This window comes from Sparus aurata, chromosome 4 (genome assembly GCF_900880675.1).
Source record: "Sparus aurata chromosome 4, fSpaAur1.1, whole genome shotgun sequence".
Taxonomy (NCBI): Eukaryota; Metazoa; Chordata; class Actinopteri; order Spariformes; family Sparidae; genus Sparus; species Sparus aurata.
Genome location: NC_044190.1, coordinates 13,349,771 through 13,377,130, shown reverse-complemented (window position 1 = coordinate 13,377,130; position 27,360 = coordinate 13,349,771). Strand labels below are relative to the sequence as shown.

Sequence of the window (27,360 nt, the reverse complement as noted above, 5' to 3'; positions counted from 1 at the left end):
AATGTACAACTGGTTGATATAAAGTCAACGTGGGACTCTTGGGGCCCATGGGAGTTTAGAGCCCCAGGGCAGTTGCCTGTTTTGTAATCCAGTCTTGTTAACTACATTCATTCATTCATTCATTCAGTCCCTCACAGTTTGTGGTCCTAGCCCCTAGTGGCTGGAAGGTTATGTGTCCACACACAATCAACTAGAATCAGTATCCACCTCTGAACTTGTCTTGGCTACAGTGCAACACAGTGTGTGTTTCTCCAGGATTCAGTGTTTTTTTTCTCACTTTTTTGACCATGATCTTCTTTAACTAGTACACATATTGAAAATAACTCATTTGTAGTGGAGCCACATATTACTGAGATTTAAGGAGGAGCCTCCAGAGGTGGAGAACACTGACTCACCAGCATCTATATTTAGTACAGGCCCTGACATTTTGGCTTCATTATTTGAAGTTGAGATTTATCACTCGACTCATATTTCCTGTCTGTGTCAATCTTTACGAGTGAGTTTTATAGACTTAAGCAAGGCAACACACTTAGTGTTGCCCTATATATGCATATTGCCCTATATAATATTGCCCTATTTGCTGCTGTGTCTAGTTCATTTTCTTCTCCCTTAGCGATCCACTGAACGTATATCCTCTATACTGTGTTGTCACACTCTTTTCCTCCGTCCTCTTCTACTTATTTTCCCAGTCAATTGTATGGTTGGTGATGGGGACACATTTCAATGGCAGATTAACAGACTCCTTCCTTCCCATCTCCCATCTGGCCTAATGCCACACCGAATTAGTAACCAGATATGTCACCAGCACAGCGCTGGTGTGGTTAACACCGTACGCTTCTGGGAGGGCCGTGGCTTGCAGATTAGCACCTACAATTAATACAATTGACTCGCAGGAAGGCCATCTGCTCTCTTGTGTTCGGTAGTTCATTGGTGCTGCACTTCAAAAAAACAAGAATCAGCCGAGAAGTTTGCAAGGCCCAGTAAAAAAAACTGTTTGTGTGTGTGTATTAGGATCGGTCAGTGCCAAGGACCTCATGATGGAAATTTGATTTAAACTCTGAAGGTCATGACAGGACGCCATAATCAAATCATACACAGCATATCACTGTCCTGTTTTACAGAGTCAGAGTTGGGTAAAAACTGCCCTAAAATGACTCTTTTCACAAAAAGTTTTAGTGGTCGATTGAACATCTCACAAGTTAAAATGCTCAATCAGTTCCTAGACTCCCTCCATTACATCATCGTCCTCCTCTTCAGCTTGTTATTGGTTGTAGAACAACCCAATGGCAAGAATGTATGTTTGCAAATCATGTTTTTTTTGTGTTGCAACTTTATGGTTGTTTAGGTTCAATTTTCATTTTCTATTTGTTCTGTTTATGCTCCGGTTAGATTCAGACACAAAAACCAGTTGGTAGGGGTGAGGAAAACATCAAGTTTTGTCATAAAATAGCTGTTTGGTTCCCACAAATACGGCTGGAAATTGTCCCGAGGTCTCCTAAAGATTATCCTGTGGTTTCAAATTTAAAAATGTTGAAACATGGTCAGGAAATGTGGTCACTGGCTCAGCAGCCATCTCGCCTGTTTCCGCACCACCATCCCCTCCTCTGCCTGATATGAAAGTCAGGTCATAGACATGTAATGAAAATGTGATATGACATGTTTTGTAAACTTAACAGTAGGTAAGTAACCTATGACACGTACAAATGTGAGCTTATGTGGTTTGCGAGCGCAGCTTAAAAGCACACAGAGGTGCTGTGAGTTGAAGCATATTTAATAACAATAATCATATCAAAGGACCACTGTAAAGTGAGATTTAAAAGGTAGCTGTAGCCGCACATAATGCTCAGGCAGGTCTTCTCAAAGCCTACAAGCCCTTATGGAAAAGACAAACCCAATTTGTTGCAGTGCGCTAATACAAACACCCACTCGCGTGGCCTTTAGCCTCTGTCTGTATCTCAGAGAATGAGGGAGGATGTTAGTTCATGTAAGCAGAAAGCTGGCATCCCCTAAAAAAAAGAAAAAGAAAGAAAAAGCGATTGGTTACTACAGTCTGTGAAGATGAAATGACCTCACCTTCTCCTGCCCCCCTGAAGAAAAGCTTCCTTCTCAGCAGAGGATGGATGGTCATAATGGTTTAGGAAAAGCTCAAATACTTGATTTCCTTGCATTTGAGGAGTGAGTTGAGTCACAGAACGACAGAAACACACACAAAGTCGTAGATACACGTCACCACACGCTTTGAAGAGACAAAAACTGAAAGACAGAAAACAAGTTCTGGTGTATAACAGCCTCCGTTTGACTGTGATAGGACCAGGGCTCATGGGTAATCTGGCAGTTTCTTGATTCCCTTCTCTCTTATTTATTTTTTTTTTTTTTGCCCTTTCCCTCTCTCTCTTCTACATTAGACGACAGGCTTTTTTTTTTTTTTCGAAGCACAGTGTGTCACAAGCATTTAAGATGTGGCCTTTTTTCCCCTGCACATTCCAACACCATTATGCTACATTGTTGCTGAATAAAAGGCTGTATTATGTTCCAGCCCCCCCAGTAAAAGGGCAGAAGTGGACCCAGTTTTTATCTGCTGAACGAATCAATCAGGATTATGTCAGCTGAAAAGAATCACAGACAGCAGTCGCCAGGCACTGTGTCTCTGTGTGTCTGAGTGTGTGTAAGTGTGTATATCCCCTCTCTGCGCGTAAAAGGATGGGAAAGCTGCAATGGAGGGAAGCACTTGTTGGTTATGAACATGCCCGGCTTGGTGACAAAGATGTCATTTGGGGTCTAAAAAGCGGATTTTTTTTTTTTTTTTTTTTGTCTATTTATGTATTTACCCACTCCCCCTCAACCCACCCCTTTCTCCTCCTCTGTGGGAGGATTGGAAGGGCACTAATTATCATTTCAGCAGAAATGATTAGGAGATCAAACAGGGATCGAATGCCATTTCCTTCCATTAATGCAGGGGGTTTAGAGTGCCTGTCATGGCTTGGCTTGTCCTAGGGCCTGTGGAGAGAGAGAAGAAAAAAAATAACGGGGGGAGAGAAAGGAGGGAAGAATGGAGGATGGAGAAGCTTAAGAGGAACAGAGCGAGGGAGGGACAGGAGTTTGGCAACAGAGAGAGAGAGAGAGAAGCGCTATTCAGTCAAAAGGCCAGTGGATTTTTGCGAAATATAAGTTGAAGACCAGAAAGCCATCATCCGCACAGGGACAGACGAGCAGAACTGCGCTGACTTCTTGTGTGATTTGGTAAAAAAAACTTGTACAGACACTGAGCTCAGAAAAAGGGACACTGGCGGATATTTTGAGAACTCCAATCAACAGGGGAGCTGCGATGGTTAGTCGAAAAACTGATTGGTCGATCAAAAGGAAGTTCGCTGCCGACTGTTTTAGCAATCGTTTAAATAATTTAAGTCATTCGTCAAGCAAAATGTCTAACATTTCTGGACTTTCTCGTCATTTACCACCATGAGTAAGGAGTCTTTGCATTTCGGACGAGAGGTCGGAATGAAGAAGCAGTATAAAGACGTCACTTAGGGCTCTGGGAGTTTATTTTACTGGTATGTTTCGAACATTTTATATACTAAACCCACTGAATACCTATAATACTATCAGAATGCTGGAGAATTTCACAATCCAAACCCTTAACTGAAAGGTTATTTGAAGTAAGTTTTGTCCTCCCTTTAATATTTTTTTGCTTCAGCTAGCTACACAGCATGTGCGCACGTCATCCATGACTAATATGAGCTAAACTCAAACTGTGATGAGAAAGATAGTGAAGGGAGGTGAAACGGCAGGTTCAAAAACACTACGAGCGTGGCTTCAAACGGGATCTATCGGGAAGAGAAGTTGCAGGAGGAGATTATTTCAAGCAGCCCTGTTGAAATTGAAGCTGACAACAGTGAACGGAGCACGAATGCTATCGGCTACTTAAGTAGCCCCCCTGAGGCGTTCACAGCATCTGCTAACGTTAGCAGCAAAGGGCGCAAAAACAGTGAGGAGATATGACACAACGTCAGTCATAATGCTAGTACCTGCAGAGCCTAATGTTATGCCGCGATCTGCGTAAGGCTCCGAAGATACTTTTTATGATGTGAGAAGTCCTCCCGATGACTGGAAACAGATCTTGATGAGTAAACAGAAGTGGAGCACCCCTTTAAAAACAGGCACCACACGTATATTAAGAAAAGATCTTCCTTTCGCGAGACTTTCTGTCGACATTTCTTTAAAAATCGATTTCTCAGTGGTATATATGTGCAACCTAGCCTCCTGTGAAGACAAAAGTTTGAAAGTTTGAGGCTAAATACGAAACCGGAGCACAAACGAGCGACGCCGAATCCGCGCCAAACAAAGTTTGACGCTTTCCATTAAAAGATCAAAGACACTTGAGGTGGATATCTGCAAGATTACCGAGAACAGTGAAGCAGAGGGGGCAGAATGGAGACAGCGGATGAGGTTGTGATTGTTTCAGCACGTCAGATGAGAGAAATGTCAAAGAGAATGTGAGAGATGACCTCTGTGTTCATCGCCCATTAATGACCCTGCAGCTCCCAGCTTCATTTTCCCTCTCATCAAAAACATAAAAAAAAAAGCATTTCCTCCTGTCTCCAATAGTCATTTCCCCCCGCATTGTATTTATGTATTGAAAAAAAGGTAATAGATCAAGCACATTCCATTATTCTCTTATAAGATCATTAGCAAATATAATTAGATATGAAAGAAAGTAATTTGGAGAGGAGAGGGGAGAAAAGCGCTATCAGGCAGAGAAGACAGATTGTAGCATCAGAGTGTTTGGGCTTAAATTGCTCAGCGGAGGTATTATCAAGCCGGCAATCTTTTAGCCTCAGAAATAGTTTTGGAGTCAGAGAGCGAAAGATAGAAAGAGGCCACTAACATTCACTTCATTGTGTTTCCCCCCAACCGCAATCTGCATTCTTTTTTACATTTCACTGGCTTTCCTTTTTCGTTCTTTTCTCTTTTTTTTTTCCACCGCCGAATCCTTCCATCCTGTCACACGCATCACCTTATATTAGACCTGAGAGTTTGCAGCAAAACAAAACTGAGTGTATAAAAAGAAAACAAGTTGACATGGAGTCATCACACACAAAAAACACATTATCACAGACAACAGAGAGCAGCTATCCTTTTCTCACCCGCCTCTTGCACATATTGATTCGGCTTTTGTATTATTTTTGCAACTTAAAAAAACAAAACAAAATAACACACAAATTGCATTCCGCCTTGAAGTCGCTTTCGTGAGGAACCTTTTTGCCGCTCATCTTTTCTCTTCTCTCTCGTGCGCACATGCAAACCCCCCCCCCCCCCCCCCCCCCGCCCCACTCTCCACCTGCGCGCAGGAGTTTTTGTCACTCTTTGTTGCACCTTAACACCGCACTATGTTTGTCTAATAGGGATCTGAGTCGAAAGCAGACTGAGAGCACAACAATCCTGCTGCGTTTCACCACAAATTTGCTTCTTTTTTTTTTTTTTTTTCTTTTCCCTCACCCCTTCTTCTTCTTTAGTAGTGCTTTGAGGGATTGTGGGAGGGAGGGGGAGGAGTGTGGGAAGGGCGCAGTGGAGGGGTGGCAGGGTGGATGTGGATTTTTCTAGTCTTTTGTGTGAATCACAGGGAATGGTAACTATAAACATCCTGTATTCATTAAAACCATCTAAAAATACAATTTTGGAGGGGGGGGGGGGTGTGTGCGTTCACTTCCTCGTCGCTCCTCCTCGGTGTATACAAGCAGGCCGTGTTATGCCTGGTGCCGCTCATATTTACATATTTATAAATACTGGGCTGTACAATGAGACGGGGCTGTGCCAAGAACAACACTTTCTGCTAGTGCAGGGCTCGGATGCCTGAGTGGGGGAACAAAGAGCCACAGCCACCTTCAGTGGCACACACAGGGCTCACAGAGCTCGACTTTACACCCTCTAAAGTCCATATGGATAGACCCGATGACAGATGACTCACTGCACACACACTCTACTTTAATGCCTGTTTTAGAGTTCTTTTATATGAGACCGATATATTGTGAATATAAGACAACTTTCATTAATACATGTGTATCCGGACAATCAGCTGCATCCCGATTCAGTGGCGTAGAGAATCTGAGTTCAGGGCAGTGCAACTTTTTCTCATCCTGCCTTAAAGGAACAGTTCACCCAAAAATTCAAATTCAGTCATTATCTACTCCACCTTAAGCCGATGGGGCAAACAGCATTACAGCATCCTAATAACAACTGAAGAAGACAGGGACTTGTTTAAAGAATACAATTTTAAAAATAAGAACATAAAAATGCCCATCCTGAAGCTAAGAGATCCCACATCGATTTGAAAGCATGTCATTTTGACCCCTTAAGAGCCCAAATCTTCACTGTAGCTGTTAAACTTAAAAAAACACAACAAAATAAAATACTTTTTTTTCTGCCCTCCAATTGTGTTAATCATTTTGTGACAAATATGTCATGTGGCCCTCAGTCCGGCCCAGTTCTCTAGTACTATCTATTAATTCAGATAGATTGGGTGTAATTTAGTCAGATATGGAGATACTGCCTCCGCCTTTATACAGTGGAGAAGAGTAGAATTTCAGTTGTTGGGCTTATCACATTGAAAAATAAACGAATTAAACACTGTTGTGTTCACCCAAAAAACAATATTCTTATTACTCTGGATAATCCACAGAACTGGCTTTGAAGAGTTTTCACAGAAGTACTTATGAACTACTTTACTACAGAAATGATAATAAACCATTGACGGCGTGTTCTGTGGAGTATTCGGAGTAACAGGAACACTGTTTTAACAATGCTGTGAGCACACAAACAGTGTGGAGTGAGTGGAGACAGACATCTCTAAGACCGTTTCAGCATCTTACGGGGCCTTTCACAAGCATGAATCGAAACTGAACACAACATGTCAGCTGGGGGCAGGTTCATTCTATCTTCGAATACCTACTGACCTCCGGAATATTTACGAGGTGAACCCTAATGGTCATCACAAATAGAAATGGTGGAGTAGGAAACTGCTGAGACAGTGGCATCAGCATTTCTTAGTCATTAGTATGTTTAATATGAAGAAATGCTGCACAAATGTGCCACTGCAAAATGCCAGCTTCCACTTGGTAAGTGCCTGTTGTGTGATGTTTTCACAGACTGCTATTAATGTGAGGTGATGCCTCTGAGACCGCACACTCACACTTCCTCACACTTCCTCACACACACACACACACACACACACACACACACATACACACACACATCGTCCACTGTATCCCAAGGCATTCTCCGACACATGCTCAGAGTGCAGTGTTATGCCATTGTTCCATCCTCCTTCCCATTTATCCATTCTGTTAAGCATGACACATGTATTAACAGTGGATGGATCCTGGAGCTGTGTGTCCTCACACCATATGTTTTCCTTTCCCGGGCCCTCTCCTCTCCAATAACCACCACTGTCTCCATCTGTCGTCTCGCAACACACCACTAGAGGGCGCACTCACCCTTTTATATTGTGTTTTTAGAGCGTCATAAAGATATAAGTATTAAATGTTAATTTACTTTACCATTGTTAAATAGAGAATCATCGTGAGAGAACTGTAGATTAGGATACAGTTTTATCAATATCATTTTGCCATTGGGTATGCACACCGCATCAACCCCTGTGAAGGGCAGACTCTTTGAAGGAAACAAATAAATAAGCCGTGCATGCAGCCTTCATGTGATAAATGAATGCCAGGCAGGTTCTCTGTGTCTGTGAGGTGCATCTGCCGCCTGCCCGAATGGGAAATTAAAAACTGCGAGGGGAAGTTATGCTAAATCTATAAAGTTGGCCAGGAAATTTCCCCCCCTTCGCAGCGGCAGTTGTTTGGGGAGAAGGAGCACCGTGCTTAAATAATAACATTCCAGGTGGCTTAGTTAATGAACAGTGAAAATCAAATATGGAGCCTAATCTGGAGCTCGTTACAGGAAGTTTCTTTACAGGGAAGTCAAAGGCAGGAAGTGCCCTCAGGGACAGACGAGAGACTTTTTGAAGCTTCAGAACGGGGAAACTTTGTTTTGGTTTTATTTTAGTTATGGTTGACTTTATACATAACATACAATCGTCACAGTAAATCTCAGGGACATGAAAAAATGACAGATGTGTCATGGTGGCTTCTTTTGCTTCTTTTGGTTAAGTAAATTAGCTTCTCTTTTAATTTTGACATTTAATACAGAAATGTTGAAAGTGAATCTCCAATGTCTAAATGTATGCAGAGGTATGCTCAGCTATTTATACATAGGCTTCATTGTCTTATTTACTGTGTTAGCTTGCCATCTTGTGGCGGCAGTTGGTCATGAACTCATATCCTTCACTGGTGAGGGATTGTTATCTGAGATGCACTGCACATATGATGAGATAACACATATTAGTTTACCATAAACGAGACCAGCCCTTCAATGTACATGGCTGTACACTCACAACTAGTCACATTAATGATGTCTTGTATGATATAGGATATTGTAAGTGCACCAAATCTGATTTAATCTTCTATGTCCCAGTTTTTCAATGAGAGCTTCTACCAGAATCATTAGAATTTAAAACAAGCTATTTGTAGTTATTCTAAGGATTACTGGAAGTGTCTGCAATGAGTAACATGGAGCATTAACAGCAGAAGGCCGTATGAGACATACAGTGGACAGTTGCAGCGATGTGGGGTTTGTTCGCAGCATGCGCAACGGCTAGAGAATTATTACCCAGTGTTGAATCTAAGAGATGTTTTATCATGATATTAGCTCTTTATTTTCCCTCTGTTATGCCGCCACTTCCTTTCATTTTGATATCCATTTCCGTCCTCGCGAAAGCACAGCTCAAATAAACCCGTGTTTTAATTTGGTTTTGTCAGATTCATAACACCACTTTAAAAGAACATGACATGCAAATGTGTTCAGCTGTGTTTTATTGCAAAATAATTTTCTAAGAAGTTGCTGAGGGAATGAAAGTGTAGAAGAAGGAGGGGGGTGGGGGCTGGGGACAAGTTGTATTATTTAGCGGCCGCTGCTGTGGGACCTAATTACAGTTATGCATTTGTTACTGTCTCACCGAGTCTTAAAACTTTTTTTTTATTAGAATTACTCACTTCACTTCTCACCCACTGTCACACTCCCTGTCACACTTATTGAGCCAACCAAGTTGCTTGCAACAAGTATGAAACTACTCCAGTTGTCATAAGCGTAATGTGTTACAGTGGCATCTCAGATCATTTTAGAAATGATTATTTCACAATCTCACTGTGTAAGCCCCTGTGTATGGAAAACGCAAAAATAAAATTAGGAATGAATAAATGTAGATTTGTGCAGTAGATGTAGCAATCTACTGAAAGCTCTGCTGACCTGGCATATATAAAGATCAGCTTCTTGCCTCCCTAATACTTATTTACAGTGATTGTTGGAGGACGTGACGGGCTGAACAGAATAACAATTAGACCCCAGAGTGCAGTACAAAGCACAATACAGTAGTGCTGCAATAATGAGGTTAACTTCTGACTTCAAGGGCCTGAACTCTATTATACTGTATGGATGTGGATAATCTGTGTTAAGCATTTACAACACATTAGATGACTTTAAAAGCAAAAAGGTTTTTCTGTTGCTAGTCCTAGTTGTCTCGTTTTTTGTTTTGATTGTTTTTTAAATAATAGGCACAGCTTATACACAGTAGAATCTGAATCCAGAGGAAATAATTTATCACAGGATCAGATCACTGACTTTGTGAACCAAGTATTGTGAAGAAATTGCTTGGGAATAACCAAAGTAGAAGGAAGTTAAAATACTCTATTGACAACAACAAAAACAGGTAGTATTGCTGCTACTATATAGCACTTTGAGTACGATTACTGTAGAATTTATGTTGTTACATGGAAATTAAGTTGCCAAAATACTTTGGTGAAGTGATGGAGAATGTCATAATGTTGAGTGGTTTGGTCTCACTTTTAAGGCTAAGTGTGCCAACGTTCTTGTTGCACAAAATAAACGTAGCAGCCACCACTTTCAGTATCATATACCTAATGTATCTGGCATTTCCATTTCAAGGTACTGTACACTCCATATCCAGTGTGAAAGAATAGGCAGTGCAAAAGTAATAACCAGTTAACTATAATTATGGTTAAAATGTGAGACCTTACAACTTATATTATCTGCTGACAAACTGTGTAAGGGATACAAATGCTAAATACTAACAAACAAAGTATAGTGGAAGCTTAATTCCCATGTATGTACAAACCAAACCTCTTTATTCTGCATGATCCTTTCTCTGTAATTACCCAGTTCTTTACAGTAACACTTGCTAATTCTACTACTACAACTTGTCATTATATTAATTTAACTGATGTCAGTGTTGCAAGCAATTTCTTCATATTACTCCTTTTATTACATCCCTGTAATAAAAATGATCGTCCATAGACGTATTTCCGGATAGTTTTCACTGGGACTACTTTATACAAATGAAATAATCCCCAGAAAAAAACGGTTGACAGTTAGATCTATGGATTATCCAGCACGGCAAATACAGCTGCATTTTTAAAGGTCCCCTGCGTAGGATTAAGGCAAAAATGGAATACGATAATTCAGAATTCTATTATGAAATATGGTTTTGTTACCTTATATCGAGCAGTTTATATCTACAGAGGGAGCTTGTCCCCTTCCACAGAGTGCAACATGTTGAACCACTGTGTTCCTACATTAGCTCAAGGCAGATAAAGCAAACTAAAAAACTCAAGAGAGGGCCTGTTTGGATTTCATCACATTTTTAGTGACCAACGAAGGGGAGGGTAAGGTGCAGCAAGTTCGGTTGGTTGCAATCTGCATCCACACCACTAGATGCCACTAAATCCTACACACTAGACCCTTAAATGCTTTTTTTTTTTTTTGTAATGATGAGTCCACCACAATCAAATTCATCATCATTCACCTCCTTTATATCAGGTCAGAGACATACACTCATATCCTGGACAAATTGAACCAAAATTATACCAAAAACTAGCTAGAAACTGCAGGTAAGTGAGACAAACAATCTCTGTAATTTGGGTGAAATGATGGTTTGACACAGTAGGCCAGGGAAAATTGTGAAAAGTTGACTGAATCCATCAATTTGGCCCCTGACCGTGTAATGCTTTGATGTAAAAGTGTATGTGTGTGTGTACTGCAGGGAGGGTCTGTGTGTTGGGTCCGTGGTGCTAATCTGCCTCTTGTTCTCTCATTGGCCGTAGTGCATCTCTGGGTAGGAGAGGAGGACCAGCCCATGACCCATGACCCCACGCTGACCCACGACCCCAACCATCTTAACAACGACCTTAACCACCCTAACAACCATAACCTAGGCGACCCCGAGGGGCTGGACGCCCACGCTGTAAACAAAGACTAACGGCCCACACCGGAGCAAGGCAGGATGATGAGGAGGATGATGATGATGATGATGATGATGAAGGCGATGAGGAGGAGGATGAAGGATAAATGAAGGAATACACTATTACAAAGACTTTATTTAAGATGAAAAAAAAAACACATACTACCGTCAGAGTCAAGAGAAGGCAAGAACTATATGAAGGAAAGTTTGGGACAGTTTTTCCTGTGGGGACGGATTTGCGAGATGGACCTAATGACTTTTGCAAGTGATGGCAACTTTGCTGTTTTGTCTCCTGTGGTCTGAATGCCCCTTGTCTTCGCTGTCTTCTCTCTTATACAATGTTTTGGTTTTGTTTTCTGTTTTTCTTTCGATGAAACTACCTGTCTGATTAGCACTTCCTGTAACTGGCACCGCAATCTCTGATACATTCCTTGAGCTAGAAAGGTGTGTCTTTTTTTAATTAGGGTTGAAGTCTAGTACTTAATCAAATGCTTTCAAAGACTTTTGCTCCTCCTGTTCAACCAAGACGTCAGTTGTTTCTCTACGGACCACCATTATATTGTAGCTGGAATGTATTCTTCTGTAGAATAGAAAACTCAACTTTACCGGACTGTTGACAGAGACCAAGCACACTACCTGTCATAACAGCCACCTCTGGCTCTCCTATCAGCTGTCATATAGTTACTATTTATGTCCCACGACCATGCATCACACTGATTATGGTTAATAAAGGACAAGGCACCATGTGACAATCTACAACACACACTTGTCTCCAGAATAAGATGGCATCGCTGGTGGAAAAAAAAACCCATAGACTTTTGATGATGGTGGTGCTAATGATGATGCGACAAAGACAGAATATATTCAAACTGCCCTAAATGTACTTATAATACTATATCCCCCATTACCAGGCCACTACAGGCCCTCACCCTGCTATATGACTCCCTTTGTCTTCTTTTCTTGTACTGTATCATTCAACACGGCGCCCGTAGACGCTTAATGTACATAGAGAGATATACAGTAGTTAAAAAAAAATGGAAAAAAAAAAGTTTTAAAGCATTTGTGATGAGGACAAGCAAAGAGGTGACAGTAGTTTACACGGCCACGTTCTCAAAAGGTAGGCATTCTTCTAGAGTCTGACGGAGAAAATCTAAAAAGAAAAGATCTCAAAAGCAAAAAAAAGGGGGAAACAGTTTCTTTCTTTATCGCCCTCCACCCCTTTTCTCTCCATCTCTCATGTCAACCTCAAGGACTTTAGTGTTGCAGATGTTTCTAAAATACTGCCACTGATCATTGTTGCACAGTGTTACTGACTACTGAAAATGGTTTGATGTATTTACTTTAAGATGAGAAAAAAAAAACGAACAAAAAACTGGAAAAAAGACATATTGTGTATAGCCTTAGATACCAGTCATCTGTTATTGCTTCTACAAAGCTATGTAGCTGTGCTAGACCGTAGGACGTAGGGTTGATTTTATTTTTAATTTTTATATGTACTGTACATTAATGCCTTCTCCATTTACTGATCAAAAAAAAGAGGAAAAAGATGACAATCGTCTCCTGTGCTGAAAACATATTTGCCCCCATATATACAGAATCCATTATGCATAGCGGGACTTTATCCTTTCTTATTTCTTTCATTTGTTTTGGTTCTCAGAAGTATTTTGCACTGTGATAGTATTATAAATCCAACTTATACAGTACAAAACTAGCTAACTAACTAAACTGAAGGTGTGTGTCTGTGTGTCCCTTGGCATTGTGAAATGTTTCTACGTCATTTTTTGTGAACCCAGAGAAAAAAAATTCTAATGCGGTATGTACAGTTCAAATATAATACTTCTTTATTTTAGTTTGATCAACCTCTATACTGTATGTGGCTTTGACAAATTGTTACCCAGATTTCTTTTTGTATGCTAATATCCCTTTGACCTGCAGCATAGGCCTGTTACTGCTCCAGTGCTCAAATTCCAACTTGAGGAGATTTCGCTGCAGTACAGCCTGTACTTTTTTTGTTCCATTTTAATTTGATTCTTGTAGATTACAATTAACCATTCTTTCAATTTCAATATGCCAGGAAAAGAGGGGAGTCAAATCTAAAATAAGAGTGAGACATATGAAAAGTGAGAAGTAATGGTTGTAGGGAAATATAACAGGGTGTTTGAAGGGAGGAATTCTGGAAATGGGGTCTGAGTAAACCAATCAGACGAATCCTGCAGGAGGCACTGACCAATGGCTTTGACCTCTGACCCTATCTCTGTTTTCCAGGGGTGTAAAGATGAGAGATTAATGGCGAGAGTCTCGCTTGGACTCTCTCCTTCTCTGAACCAGCTATAATGAGCATTCCACTCCACATATTATGTACAAAACCTGTCTTGTGAGCTGAACACTCTTTATGTTTCGCTGTACCCTCATGGCAGATGCTTCGTTTTGTAACTACTGAACTGTACTTATAGTAAAAATAAAATGTATTCAAACTAAAAAATGGATTGTCACAGTGTGCAACGGTCTGTTTCATGGTTTTAATTTCTTCGTTTCTGACAGACTGAGAATCAGGAAGGCGAGCTGGCATGTTGGAGTGCCACTGTGTGATCAGATGTGGGTAAACTATTTGGAGAGCAGTCCATCACTTCAACACAAGTTATTATCTCTGTCAATTTGATGGCAAAGCTTCACGGGCTGTGATCATGATGTCGAATGCGCACAACTAAATTACTGTCTGCAACACTTTGTCTCCCAAAGGTGCTCTTAAAGTAGCTGCAGGGAAAATATGGAGATGATAGCAGACACGTGAGTATGCGCAGAGTGTCTCATGGCGACATGTAAAGGGAAGATTCAGTTTCATTGAGATGACAGAAAATCAGCCACAGATTAGAGACGTGTGCTGTGTGCATTGTACATCTTTGTCTCTTCTCTCAACTTGTCACAGGCCCCCATCCAATATATGGTAATGTTCTTTTCTGCTGACACTGACTCTATATGTATTTATATATATATATATATGTATATATATATATATATATATATATATATATATATATATATATATTAATATATATATATATATATATATATATATATATATATATATATATATATATATATATATATATATATATATATATATATATATATATATATATATGCACTATTCTGCAATATTCTATGCAATATTCTGAAAACCAGCTGTAGATAACATGTCGACATGCATCAGTATATCAGATCACAAATCTATGGATCTACAAAAGGTTGTTGCACACAGGATCATTTAAATTCAAATATGCAGGTGGAAGTCAGACTCAGATCTGAAATGAAAGTAACAGTATAACAATGAAAACATATTACAAGTCCTGCATTCCACATCAAGGCTATATCATCAACTGCAGATGAGCTAAGTGCAGAAAATGACTAGCGATGGGACCTCACCATCAATGATGCCCATCAACAAGTTCATTCTCTGAGCCATGAGTAGTTAGGTGCCATTACTTCATGATTACATTAGTACTAAGTCGTTATGAATACATTATCACATTATGGGTCACGTCATACCTGTCATCATACTGCCTTCATTTTTATCTCATCTACACACCTGTAAAGTTGAGTGATAAATCATGCATCCTTGTCATGGTATCTTGCTAAAAACAAAATCTTTCCAATGACAGACAGACAGATAGACAGGCAGCTAGACAGACAGACACAAAGGGAAAAAAATGATCTGTAATAATTACAGCTACAACAGGTGTCTCAGAACAGATATTACCATACCAACACACACACACACACCCACACGCACACACACACACACACAGAAGTAACTGTGAAATTTACTCAAAAATTCACAACGCTGTGTCACATTGTCCTCGTCATCATGACCTATTTCTGATAAATAAAATAAACACACACATAAACACACTATATACAATCCTGCACTGTAGCAACTATGTATCAATAAATGCAACACTTTCTTTATGTGTTTTTAAACTGGTTAGTGGGAGTGTCAATTGTTATTAAACTTTTAAAATCCATTTTAAAATCTGAGCACAGTGAACGTGAACGATCAGATGCATCTATTTACAAATACATTTCTATGATGTATGTCATAAAATAAAATAAGAAATTACAAACTACATCCATGACTCTTACACTTTCAACCTTTTAAAGAAGGTAAGTTAAAGCCAAATGTTATTTTGGTCCAATTTATTCCACAACCCATAATAATTAAGACCAGCCTTACACTGAGAAATAGAACATGACTTCATACGCTGTGTTGCTGGGTTCGTTTGTTTTTTTATAGATATTGTCAGAAAGGAAACAAAATTATTACTCACAAAGGGGATTTTAACACTTAATTTCAATACATTTGTGTGGCCTTAACATTGAGTTAATTTGGGTTTATCCAAGGTAAAGTCAGTGATTAAATTAAGGTAGAAATAAGTGTCAGTTTATTGTGTATTAGGGTGAGCGAACTCAAGAACTCAACAAAGGGTGAACAAAATCTAAAAATGTAATAAATCTACATGTTTATGTGTATGTATATATATGTGTGCGCGTGTGTGTCTGTGTGTGTGCATGTTCAGTTTAAGTATAGTATATCATTTTGCACAACATCATAACAGTATCTAAAAAGCACTAGAACTCCCCCACACATCAAAGAGTAACGCCAACACAAAGTTTCCTCCCCTCACTGCCTTTCAAAGGAGGAAATATTACACAGTTTCATTGCCCCCCTCTGTTGCCTGAAACCTGATCCGCACCACATTGATGGAATCCGTACTTGTGTTAACCTCGCGTCAGGACCCTAAAGACTGTTGAGCCGCTGGGAGGCTGCCCAGGTCAATGCCTGACTAATTTTTAAACGGATCAGCTGCATCGCACCAGATGTGGGAGGCCTCCTGCCACGAATACCCCGAGTCTGTTCCCAATAAAGCTCACATCCGGAGAAAGTAACTGTTTGACTGCTTGCTACCTACACACACACACACACACATGGTCGAGGATGTTTCAGATTGCTGGATATGAGACTGAACAGGAACAATCAGGATATTACTGGCTCTGTTAGTGTGTGTCTGTGTATATGTTGAGAGTGTGCATCATGCTGTATATTTTGGGTGCACGTGTGTGCTTGTATGTATGCCACTCATACACATTTGAGTAGACGTGCATCTCGATGTAAGAGTACACGTGTGTCTGATTAAAGAACACGTTAGGTCATCTTTCATTCATTCCGGCCTGTTGTGTGTGTGTGTGTGTGTGTGTGTGTGTGCATGTGTGTCATCTTTCATTCATTCCGGCCTGTCGTGTGTGTGTCTGTGCATGTGTGTTGCTGTTCACAGTTCAGCTAAGTAATTTCAACATTCGAAGCGACCTCTTTCACAGTGTGACGAACACAACTCTTTGCCCTTCATTTAACTTCCTCGCTCATCATTTTCTCTCCCCTTGTCTTTTATTCCCCCTCTCTCCCTCTTGCTCGCTCTCTCTCTCTCTCACTCTCCGGTATCCATTTCCCCTCATTTTCCTCCACTGCATGTTATGCAGTCGTGTGTGTAAGCACGTGTTGGTGCGTTCCTGCCGCCGTCTTGTATAATTGTCTGCGTACTTGTCTACGTGTGGATTGATGTGTTTAAGATGACGCTCTGCAGTGGTTGCAGTTATGCCAGCGTTCAGTTGGTCGCTGGGCAGATGGTGACCTGCAGATGAACTTGTCTTTCTGCTCATTTGTTCAGCTGCCTCTAATTTTCCCTCCTCCTCGGGAAAATTAGACCGGCTGGGCTCTTGCAGTGTAGCTCCACGGTTGACCACCAGAGGGCACAGCAGACCAGGTTTTGGCGCAGAGCCTGTGCGGAAGTTGCATGTTGCATTGCAGAGGGAAACTGGCATTGACTGTGTTCCTGGAGTTTTAGGGTTTAGGGAACCATGTATTGATTAAATTTAAATAAATTAATTATCTAATATTTCCAAAATTGTATTTGTGTGTAGAAGACTTTATACCAGCATTTTAACGTTTGTTTAAAAGCCAAGTAACTGATCAGTAAGCTGAAATCATACAATAGCAAATCAACTAAATGAATGGTTAAATGTAGAAAATAATTAATGGAGCCTGGTCGAAATGTTTTGGGCGACAGGGGACTTGGACATGGCTTCCTCCTCTTCAAAAGGAGGGTCAGTGAAGGATGCCTGCAGCTAGTAGGGATTCAGAGTCTCGCTCAAATGTACTTCAAAATAAAAAGGATGTTAAGTGCCTAGCTTTTGTGCTTTTATGTCATTGTCCATTTCCTCCCTCTTTGTTTTCTGCTCTTTGCTATTGTCAACCATCCCAAATTAATTCATGCTCTGTCACATGGATGAAATTATTGATTTTGGGACATAAATATCCAGTCATGCAAAGATACAGAGTAATGACAGAATTTTCAAAGTCTACAATGCAAAAAAAAAGTTTTTTTTATGGATGTTAGTGTAAAAGGAAAGCCAAAGTCATTATCCGATGGCAAAGTCCGGTGAAGTTTTGTATTGCAGCATTCTCCTCAACAACTGAAGTAGATGGGGACTTGTTTTAAAACGTAAAAAACTACCGATGAAAAAAATAAAATAAATGAATACAAACAACTTATGTGGCATAATCCAAATGATCCCAAAATGATTTGAAAAGATAATATTTACAGCCTTGACGCCCCGAGCTCATGTACAAACTTTACATGGGGTGTTATTTTAGCTCAGCAGCTTGGATTACACCGGACAAACTGCACGGAGCCATTTTAAAAAAAGTCACCCGCATGCAGACTCTCCATCTGCAGGTGGGTGAGTAGATAATGACTGAATTATAATGTTTGAGTGAACTTATCCTTTAAATGCTGCTGAAATATATCACTGTTATTTGATTGTCTTTAGGTTTTGGACTTGTTTTTTTTTTAATGACAAACAAGCAATTTGAAGTTGTTCCTTTGGAGTCAGACAATGTTTAATCTGTTTTTTTCTTTTAGATTTGAATTTGTTGAAAAAGCAACAGATGAAATGTCCAACTAAAAAAATGTTTTAAATGTTAGTAGCAGACCTAATTTTAAGCAGAGCATATACAAACAAAGACTAGTGTAACAGCTTGTCCCCTCATTCCTATGCATCCTTCTGTTTTGTTCTAAGCATCTGTGCCTATGTGTGTGGGTGTGTTAACGTCTGCATGTGTGTCAACGTGTGCCCAGCAAAGTGTGTGTGTGTGTGTGTGTATGTGTGTGTGTGTTGTGAGTGTGAGCTTTATGCAGGGCGGGTGTGCTATGGCCTTCCCTCCTTCTCTCTCCTCAGCTCTTATGAATCGATGATCATGTGGTGTAAGGGAGATAGATGGCCCCCAGCTCCATCTTGTCTCCTCTAATTGTAAAATATTAGTTACATTAGACTCTGGCCCATGATTAATGGAACTTATTTGGAGGGTGGACTCTGACGCACACACATACTTTCTTCTTTTTTCTTTCTTCCTCTCTCCTTCTCTTGGTTACCAGGGGCCTCCAAAGTCTCTTCCTGAAAGAATTGAGTGATTTCACTTAAAGCGGACAAATAGGCTTCCCCCGGTGGAGAAAGTAAAGGAGGAAAACACAGGGAAGACAGAGGAGAGAGGAGGAGAGGGAGAGGAGTTGGGGGAGGGGGATAAGAAAAGAGGGGAGAGCTTATGAACAGGGGTAAATAACAGCTCTACCGGGAGAGGTTTTAAAAAGTTATGGTGTCGGTCGGATCTGACGGGATTTAAGCTCCCTGGTAGATAATTCTGAGTTAGATTATTCTGTATGCAGGATCACATTGGCAAAATGCAAAACACGATCAAGACTTGATCGTGTTTACAAGCTGATCTCTGTGAAAAAGGGATATTTTCGTCTAACGCTAATATGCCTTGCAAAATGTTTTTCCATAGAGCAGTTGATAAGTTCAGACAATGAAAGAATTCTTAAAGTTTAACACTGCGGCACAGCAGCAAGTTTTCTTCTTCTTGATGTCCGTTTGTTCAATCATCTGCAAGTGAGAGAAACACATGCATGTACGCACACACAATGTGTTAGTTCCTCTTTTCCTGTTTTGCACAAATTGGATGTGTGTCCTTGAGGAGCACCTGGTCAGGGCTTACATGACCTGCCCTAACACACACACACACACACACACACACACACACACACACACCACTTCAGTCTGCGTGCTCTTCTTCAGCTGAAGATTGTCTCACACCTGCCACAAACAAACAATTGCGGTATTGTATTTTTATATATATATATATATATATATATATATATATATATATATATATATATATATATATATATATATATATATATATATCATTACAATACCGCAGTTGTCACCACTCACCAATGAAGTTATATCATTTTGCAAAGCACGGTTCAACATTTATACGAAAAGAGTACAAGGAGTTAAATGATACTGACATTTTTTGCTTATTCTGCCTTTTTACACAGCTTCTCATAATTAACTTATACTTAAGATTATATACAAAAAAAATAGATAGAGATATTTCAAATGTGTGCCTATCTCGCTGTTCCTTAAAACAAACAATCAACGAATACATTTTAAATGTGCTGTCCACGAGGTAACGTTAACCTTATTTGTGAAGAGGTTTATTACTTTAGGTCCTGCATTGACAGTATATGTGGTTTCTCCTGTAGGCAGGTGTTTACTGCAAGCAGGTAAATTGCTGCTTACCCACTTTTTAAAATCCACCACCCACACGAGCCAGGTGGAGATCAATCACAGACAAACCCTCCATGTAGTGAAGCATTAGGGAGTATTCACAACATTTACGAAAATTAAGTGGCAATGCAAAAATGGAGAAATATCTAATTACAGGCCAAGGTCTTCCGTTCAAACCTATGTTTAACTAAAGCTACTTCAAATAGGTCTAAAAAATAAGTATTTGTTATACTGCATGCTTCTGTCATTGTACACTTTCATCTTATTAGATTACTGTTTGCAGAATTTGCCTGGTTGAGGTCGGAGGGATTTAGCCCTGTCATATGCCACTTTGCGCCCCAAAATGACAAACACAACAAACAGACTGGCCTCTGCATGTCAAGCCTCACCACAGCCGCCACACTGTACATGAATTCACTTCATGTATACAGCATGTATCACAAGCTCAGCATATTCATTCCAAAATAACAAATATTAAAATTAAACAGTGACACTGAAATTTTCATGAGAGCAAAATTCTTAATTACATCCTTGAAGACCATTTTAAAAGAATAGCACCCTCGGTCTTTAAAGGCCCAGCCTCTCCTGATGCTTTTATTTTCTTACTTTTGTACAGGGGCACATGCTTCTTGAGGCCCTGTGGTCGCAAACGAGTTGTCAGGTAGCTGAGGTGCTTCTTTGTCATTTTAAGCTTTGTTGAAAAGTCCTGGTATTTAGGTATTCTTTAACGCAAATCCAAATCCCACTCTCTCATCTCTCATGTCATAATACATTCTATCATTTTTTTAAAGCAAACAAGTAAATGTAAAGTTGTTATAGGCCACTAATTATCTGTGATGTTAAGTTTAAATGTTGGCAAAAAATATCTTTTAACTTTTGTCGCTTTTTATTCTTGTACGTTTGAATCATGCACCATAATGATGCAATAGCTCATGTTTATTTCGGACAACAATGAGCTGAGTTAAACTTCCCCTTATTAACCACTGCAGTCCTGGCTATCGCTCACAGAGCCGGGTGGCGTCAGTGCTTTGCGCCAAGTAGTGAAGCCAAAAACGATTGTTTCACCACCCAGTTCTCCCTGCTGTTCAGACATCATAGTCACTATGTTGCTTTGACCTCTTGACTAGTAATGATTTGATTTATTCAACATAATTTTCTACAGATGTACTCACTTTAGCGTAAACAGTCCTGTTTCTTAATGCTAAATATGAAATAAGCATCCTCCTGGGTCCCTGTTTTCAGACTGTTTCCCGAAGTTTAAGCTGTTGTCGCTGTGTGTCGAGGTCAAAGGAAGTTCATGATGATTAATGCAGCAGAGCAGCCGATGCTCTTTGTGTCAGAATGTGAGTGAGAAGCAGGTGGCCGGCATATCTATCAACCCCCACTGCCCTCCATTTTCTTTTCTTTTTTTTTTCTCTTTATTGCTGAGAGACATGGATGACAACCTACACACACACGCGCTCACACACGCACACACACACACACACACACACACACACATGACTCACATACAGTTGGGCATCCATTATCTGTGAACGGTGACAGGTCAGCAGCAGATTGTGCCTCCCTCAGTTCAGCAGGGACTCTGACTGAGGAAAAATAAGGCAAGGTTGGGCATTCAGTCTGCACACACACGCACAAACACACATGCACATTCACACTGGGAACCCCTCTGAGTGAACACGTGAAATGTAAGAAAAACACAAGTGAATAAGTGAAGGAAAGAAAAAAAAAAAAACGAGTGAGTCAGTGCCCGAGGGAATGAAGCAATGCATGAGTGAGGGAGTGATCGGCTGAAATAAGAGTGATGAGTGAAAGAGTTTGTTGGAACCGATGAGAGAGTCAGTGAGCGAGTGAGTGAGCGAACGGATGAGTGAATGGATGAGAGTGTGGAGAAACTTTAAGCACAAGCACAAAAAAAGCACAGCAGAAAAAAGGCATAGAAAAGTGGAAATAGAACAAGAGAAGAAGACAGAGCGGAAGGAGCTGCTATTTTGGGTTCTTATTAACAGGTCCTACTGGTAGAGCAATTAATAATCTAGTTCAGTATTTAACATGGGACCTAGTCCCTGGTGGGGACGTTTTAGCTAGCTTTGATGCTGAAAGAGCTCCTTCCCCTACACCCCTCCTCCCCCCGCTGTTCCTCTTCTCTCCTTAAGTGCCTCCCCTGGTGTTATTTGCGTGTTGGTTTTCTCTAGTTAAGCTAGGAAACAGACCAAATCACTATTCCCCAAACTTCAGGCCAATTTTCTATCAACACGGCGGCTCGTTGAGGGAAATGCTCTTAATTCATCAGAGGGAATCTAGAGAAGGATAAATTCCCCTCAGGCTGTTTGAAGTAATGTAAATGTATTTATTTTTGGAGGGGGCTTGGGGTGTGGGGGGAGTTTTAGAAAAAAATATATATTACAAAAAAAAGTAATGGACACAAAGCCACACATTCATGCAGGCCACATTTATCACAAGGCTCTAACATAGAAAACAAGCAGGCTACAGCTCTCATACTTTACTACTTTAACCTTGACAATGCGTTCGACTGGTTAGGGTTGTACACTAATATAAATACATTCAACGCAGTATCAAAATAATTGGACTGCTTCTCCTGTACTGTCATCTTACCCTAATTTTTCTGCTTTTGTATGTCTGCAGATTTCTTTTTTGTTTTTTTCTTCAGTTTTAAATAGTTTGTACTTTCTTACTGCATGACTCTATTCTATTTGTATGATTGGGACCCCAGAAAGACTAGAGGCATGTCTATGTGATTCTAATTGGGATTCCTAAACATAAACACGGACACATATTGTTCAAACACAAACAGAAAATGTGCTCTGCAGACACAAACTGCAACCACATTTTTCAGGTAATACTTTTTTCTTTTTTTTTTTTTTTCGTTCAACACGGACAGTCAACCAATACCCTGCTAACACAATTTTGCCACAGCCCACCAAAGGCAAACCTTATAACTTCACATCTTGGCTCACAGTCATCAGATTTAGTGTTGTCACAATACTGGGATTTCTAACTTCGATACAATACCTTCAGAAACATTCATGTCAGATACCATTTTCAATATAACTGGAATAAAATGGACACAGCATTGACAGCGTACAGTTTTAGATTTTAGGCTATTAGAAAAACAATGGGGTAAGACTTTTCATTTGTTGGCTACTAGCAGAGAACAACAGAAAGACTGTGGTAAACGTTAAATATCACGCTGTTTTTTAAAACATTTGTTTTTTTTTCTCCTCAGATCAGACCTTTCAAAATAATGTATAGGGTTTCTGCCAGAAAAGTGGTTAGGCCCGGCAGCCAAGTGGGTCTGGAGGTGTTAGAAAAGGGGGTTGATATTCACGTGAGAAAAGCTTGTCCACATTAAGGGTCAGTCCACCTTGTGAGCCTGAGTTGAACTCGGTGGCTAACCTCCTTCACTTTAATCAGCGGGTGGGAAACAGGACAGGACTTTGATTGGGTCTCGAGTCTTGATAGCCTTTTTCATCGACAAGTAACCTAAACTGTACAGACACTGCGCTGTTCCATTCACCTCTGTCACATTTCTGTAAACCTCACACTCACCGTCTCTCTCTCTCTACCTCTGACACACACACACACACACTCTCTCTCTCTCTCTCTCTCTCTCTCTCTCTCCTTTCTCAACATACAGTAGGCCAGGCGACTTGCTGGTCTTGTACACTGGTGAAATACTTTCCACTCACTGTTACCTGCATACAGACAGTGCAGAAAATGAGTAGCGTACTGAAAAAGTTTAAAACATTCCGATTTGTATTTTATTTTTGACGATAGTTCAGACTCAGATTCAGATTCAGAGTGTTTCTTTAGTATCATATATGATATAATAATACTGATGGTCTTTACAGTTCAAAAAGCAGCTGCTAGTAGCCATGATGACTTTCCACGTTGCGGATTTGCCAAAAATGTAGCTACAGGGTAAAAACAAAGAGCTGTATATAGTTTATTATTCAGGCATTCAGCTAATCCTTAATAACATTTCATTTTCTCCACATTTGTCATGGAAGATAAAAGCTGGACTGATGCATTGTTGCCATTCATGTTATTTGTACCTCGTGATCAGATAATGAAGTCTGGTGACCTGTGCAAATTGACAGTAAACAGGAATTGACAAGCTCAGCATGTAATTACATAAATGCCTTTCAGCATTTTTCTTTTTCTCTCTTCTTTCCCCCCCCCCAATAAAATAATCAGATTACTTTATTTTGATCTGAACCTCACCACATTGCATGCCCATCGAGTTTAAAATGATACACCATGGCAGTATAAGCTATTGTGGTCAGTTCTCTGTCAACAGTTGTTTTATTTTCTATTGAGTTCAGTCCCTTCAGTTCAACTTAACATCCATCTGTGCCTCCCACCATTGATACACTGTATCTACTTTTGAAAGCAACAGCATGCAGTTTGACCCAAAACATTTCTGACTAATATTTTTTAATCACATAGTTTTTAATCAACTGTGTTTACATTTTAGTCATGGTTGGGTTTTGTTATTTAATGAATTTAGGTTAATGGTTAAAGACGATATTTTGCATTTTTTTTTGCGAGTAACTAATGTCAAGTATATGCATATGAGTAATTTAAACCACAGCAGAAAACCATTTAATACAGGAAATGTAGTAGTGCAATCATGTATTTATAACATTAATGGCTTAAGGTGTGCTCACAGTAAATAAAAAGCTAAACACAGATATTTGTTTGAAATAAACAGATATGTATTCAAAAAACAGTACAAGTATGATACCTCCTCTGAAAACTATTTTTCTTGGTCGGTGCATTGACATTGTCTGTGTGTGTGCATGTGTGCGTGTGCGCCCGCGCGCGCGCGCGTGTGTGTGTGTGTGTGTGTGTGTGCGTGTGCCCGCCTGTGTGTGTTTGTGTGTGAGGGTGTTGCTGCAGTTTGCTGAGTAATCTGGGAGCCGCAGCATGCATGCAGGTTATTGGACAGATGGTTTAGCACATTTAATTGCTCACACCTTCTGTGTGTCTCTGTCTCTCTGCCTACAAACTCTCTGTCTGTGTGTATCTCCGTCTATCTTATATTTTCTCTGTCCTTTCACACCAACAGCTTTTTTAAATTGTCAAGAACTTACTAACTTACTTTTTTTAAGACTCTACTCGGTTTACCAAGTATTTTTAACCTTGTATCTTACTGTATAATATGCATTATGGACACATAAATGCATATCTGTGTTTTTCTGTAGACCTGTCAAATGTCGCCATGCATCATGAATTCCAAATAGACACCCTCATGTTTCCCTAGATTTTTCTCTCCGAATCTCTCTCATGTGTTTTGTACACACGACACACACAGACTGTGTAGATATTCACAAACTTTTACCCAGACCCATACTGCGGAAGCATGAATGCATGTGTTGAAACACATTAAAGTGCGTATTAATGTGCACATATGCACAGGGAAACACACTGCCTCACACATATACAGAGGCACATAAAGACTAGGAACAGCGTGTTGGCATCCAACCAAAAGCTTCCGTCCTTAAATGCCATTTGATGCCAGCACTGCCATCTGTTGCCGTCTTAAGATAGCTCTCCTCACAAGGCGCAGGCGAGACAACACTTCTCCAAGAGCTCTGCTGTACTTTCCACATATGGCCACACGTTCAATATAAGACAGTTTGCAATAAGCCCCCTCTCTCTTGTCCTTCCTGTCACTCCACACTGTCACTTCATATCAAATAAAGACCCCATCACCACCACCCTACCCCTGAAAACTCAAGCTTCTCAGCCCGAATTGCAACTGATCAACATATCTGAATGCATGGGAAAGAATAAAATGAATATAAAACATTTTAATATTGAATTTCTTTTGAAATCTTCATGTTTCTGAAATAATTGTCAGACTTTTGAAGTGGACACATACTCACTGTGTGTGTTTATGGGTAAAGATTAAATAATTACAGTGAGCAAGGGGGGTGATGAGGAGTAGAGTGGGGGTGTGAATGTTTGGCAGGTGAAACTTGGGCAGGTTTGTGGCAGTGGTGCGATACAGCCACATGTGCACACACACACACACACACACACACACACACACACACACACACAACCCTCCACCCACTGAATCGTCTCCTCCTGCCCTCCTCTTCACTTCCTCTCTCACTTTTCCTCTGATCTTCATGCAGAGGGCCTTAGGGGGTTAATTAACAGGCTTAGATAATGCCACACTAATGAAAACAAGACCACTGTTTTTCTCTCTCTCTCTTTCTGTCTCTTTCTCTCTCTTTCTCTCCTTCTCTTTCTTTCACTCTTTATTTCTCTATCTATGTATATCTTTTCATTCCTTTCAGTCTTAAAGGCTTTCGGCAAAGAAACTGAACCAAAGTGTCTGTGCGCTTAACAAAGTGCTTGCTCGAATGAAGCAAAGCAAAAGTGCAATACAAAGACTGTGTCGGTGACACTAGTAAACAACATATAAGTGGAGCAAAATAAAGAAAAGCTTGGGAATATGGGGAAATTAGGAATGAAATTAATTTGAAATAGTCTATGGAATCCTGTTGCCAGGAGAGAACCTCAGTATGGGACCGTTCAGAAGATAATTAAGGTACAAGGTACAAGAGTGGAGGGGGTCCATCGTCACCTCCACCTCCTGACAGGAAAGTCAGTCAAATAACATGTAATGTGAATATGAGATGATTAAAGGTTTTGTGGGAATGTCATTAAAATAGGTAGCCTATTACATGTGCAGAAATGTAACTGCTAAAATGTTATCCTGGCGACTGGGCTGAAAGATGTGTCTGACATTTTTAATAACTTCTACCTCAGAACAAAACATATTTGCAGTTATGACTGCATTTTTTGTCTTCTTATATGTCTTCTTCTCATGGTTGAATCTTGAATCAACATAACCAAAATACACCTACCAGCTGCATCTTTTAACATGCTGATACAAACCTGAAGTTATGAATCACTCATTATACAGTATGGGTTAATAGTAGGCCCATGCCTAGTAATCAGCACTTCCTCTTTATCCATTTAGTATAACATTACTTTTGGCGGCAGCTTTGGTGTCCCCACCTGCTATTGAGAAATTATTCTGTTCATTGAAATAAAGTTCAATGAAGTTCATAAACTCCTTCATGCTACACAAATTACAGGGCATACATAGATACAGGTATTTATATAAAAATACACAAAAGCACATTCTGCATCTTTTGAATTTGATGGTGAAAATGGTAGGCACCTTCACATCAAAAGTTTGAGATCAGGAAAACACTGTTCATCCGTGACTGTGTGTGGACACCAAGCATCGATGCTGTAAACAC

General features: G+C 40.1%; 1 protein-coding gene across 14 annotated transcripts in view; it reads left to right on the top strand.

Annotated features, from left to right (window-relative positions):
• znf536 (zinc finger protein 536) overlaps window positions 1-27,360 on the top strand; it is a 243,317-nt gene that overhangs the window by 205,650 nt on the left and 10,307 nt on the right. The window contains exon 8 of one of the 14 annotated variants that reach the window (XM_030413881.1): window positions 11,232-13,854. The exons of the other annotated variants lie outside the window; for them this stretch is intronic. Coding sequence (XP_030269741.1) covers window positions 11,232-11,386 — 155 coding nt within the window. The 3' untranslated portion in view covers window positions 11,387-13,854. Of the gene's footprint in view, window positions 1-11,231; window positions 13,855-27,360 lie in introns of those variants that run through there. 14 annotated transcript variants of the gene reach the window in all.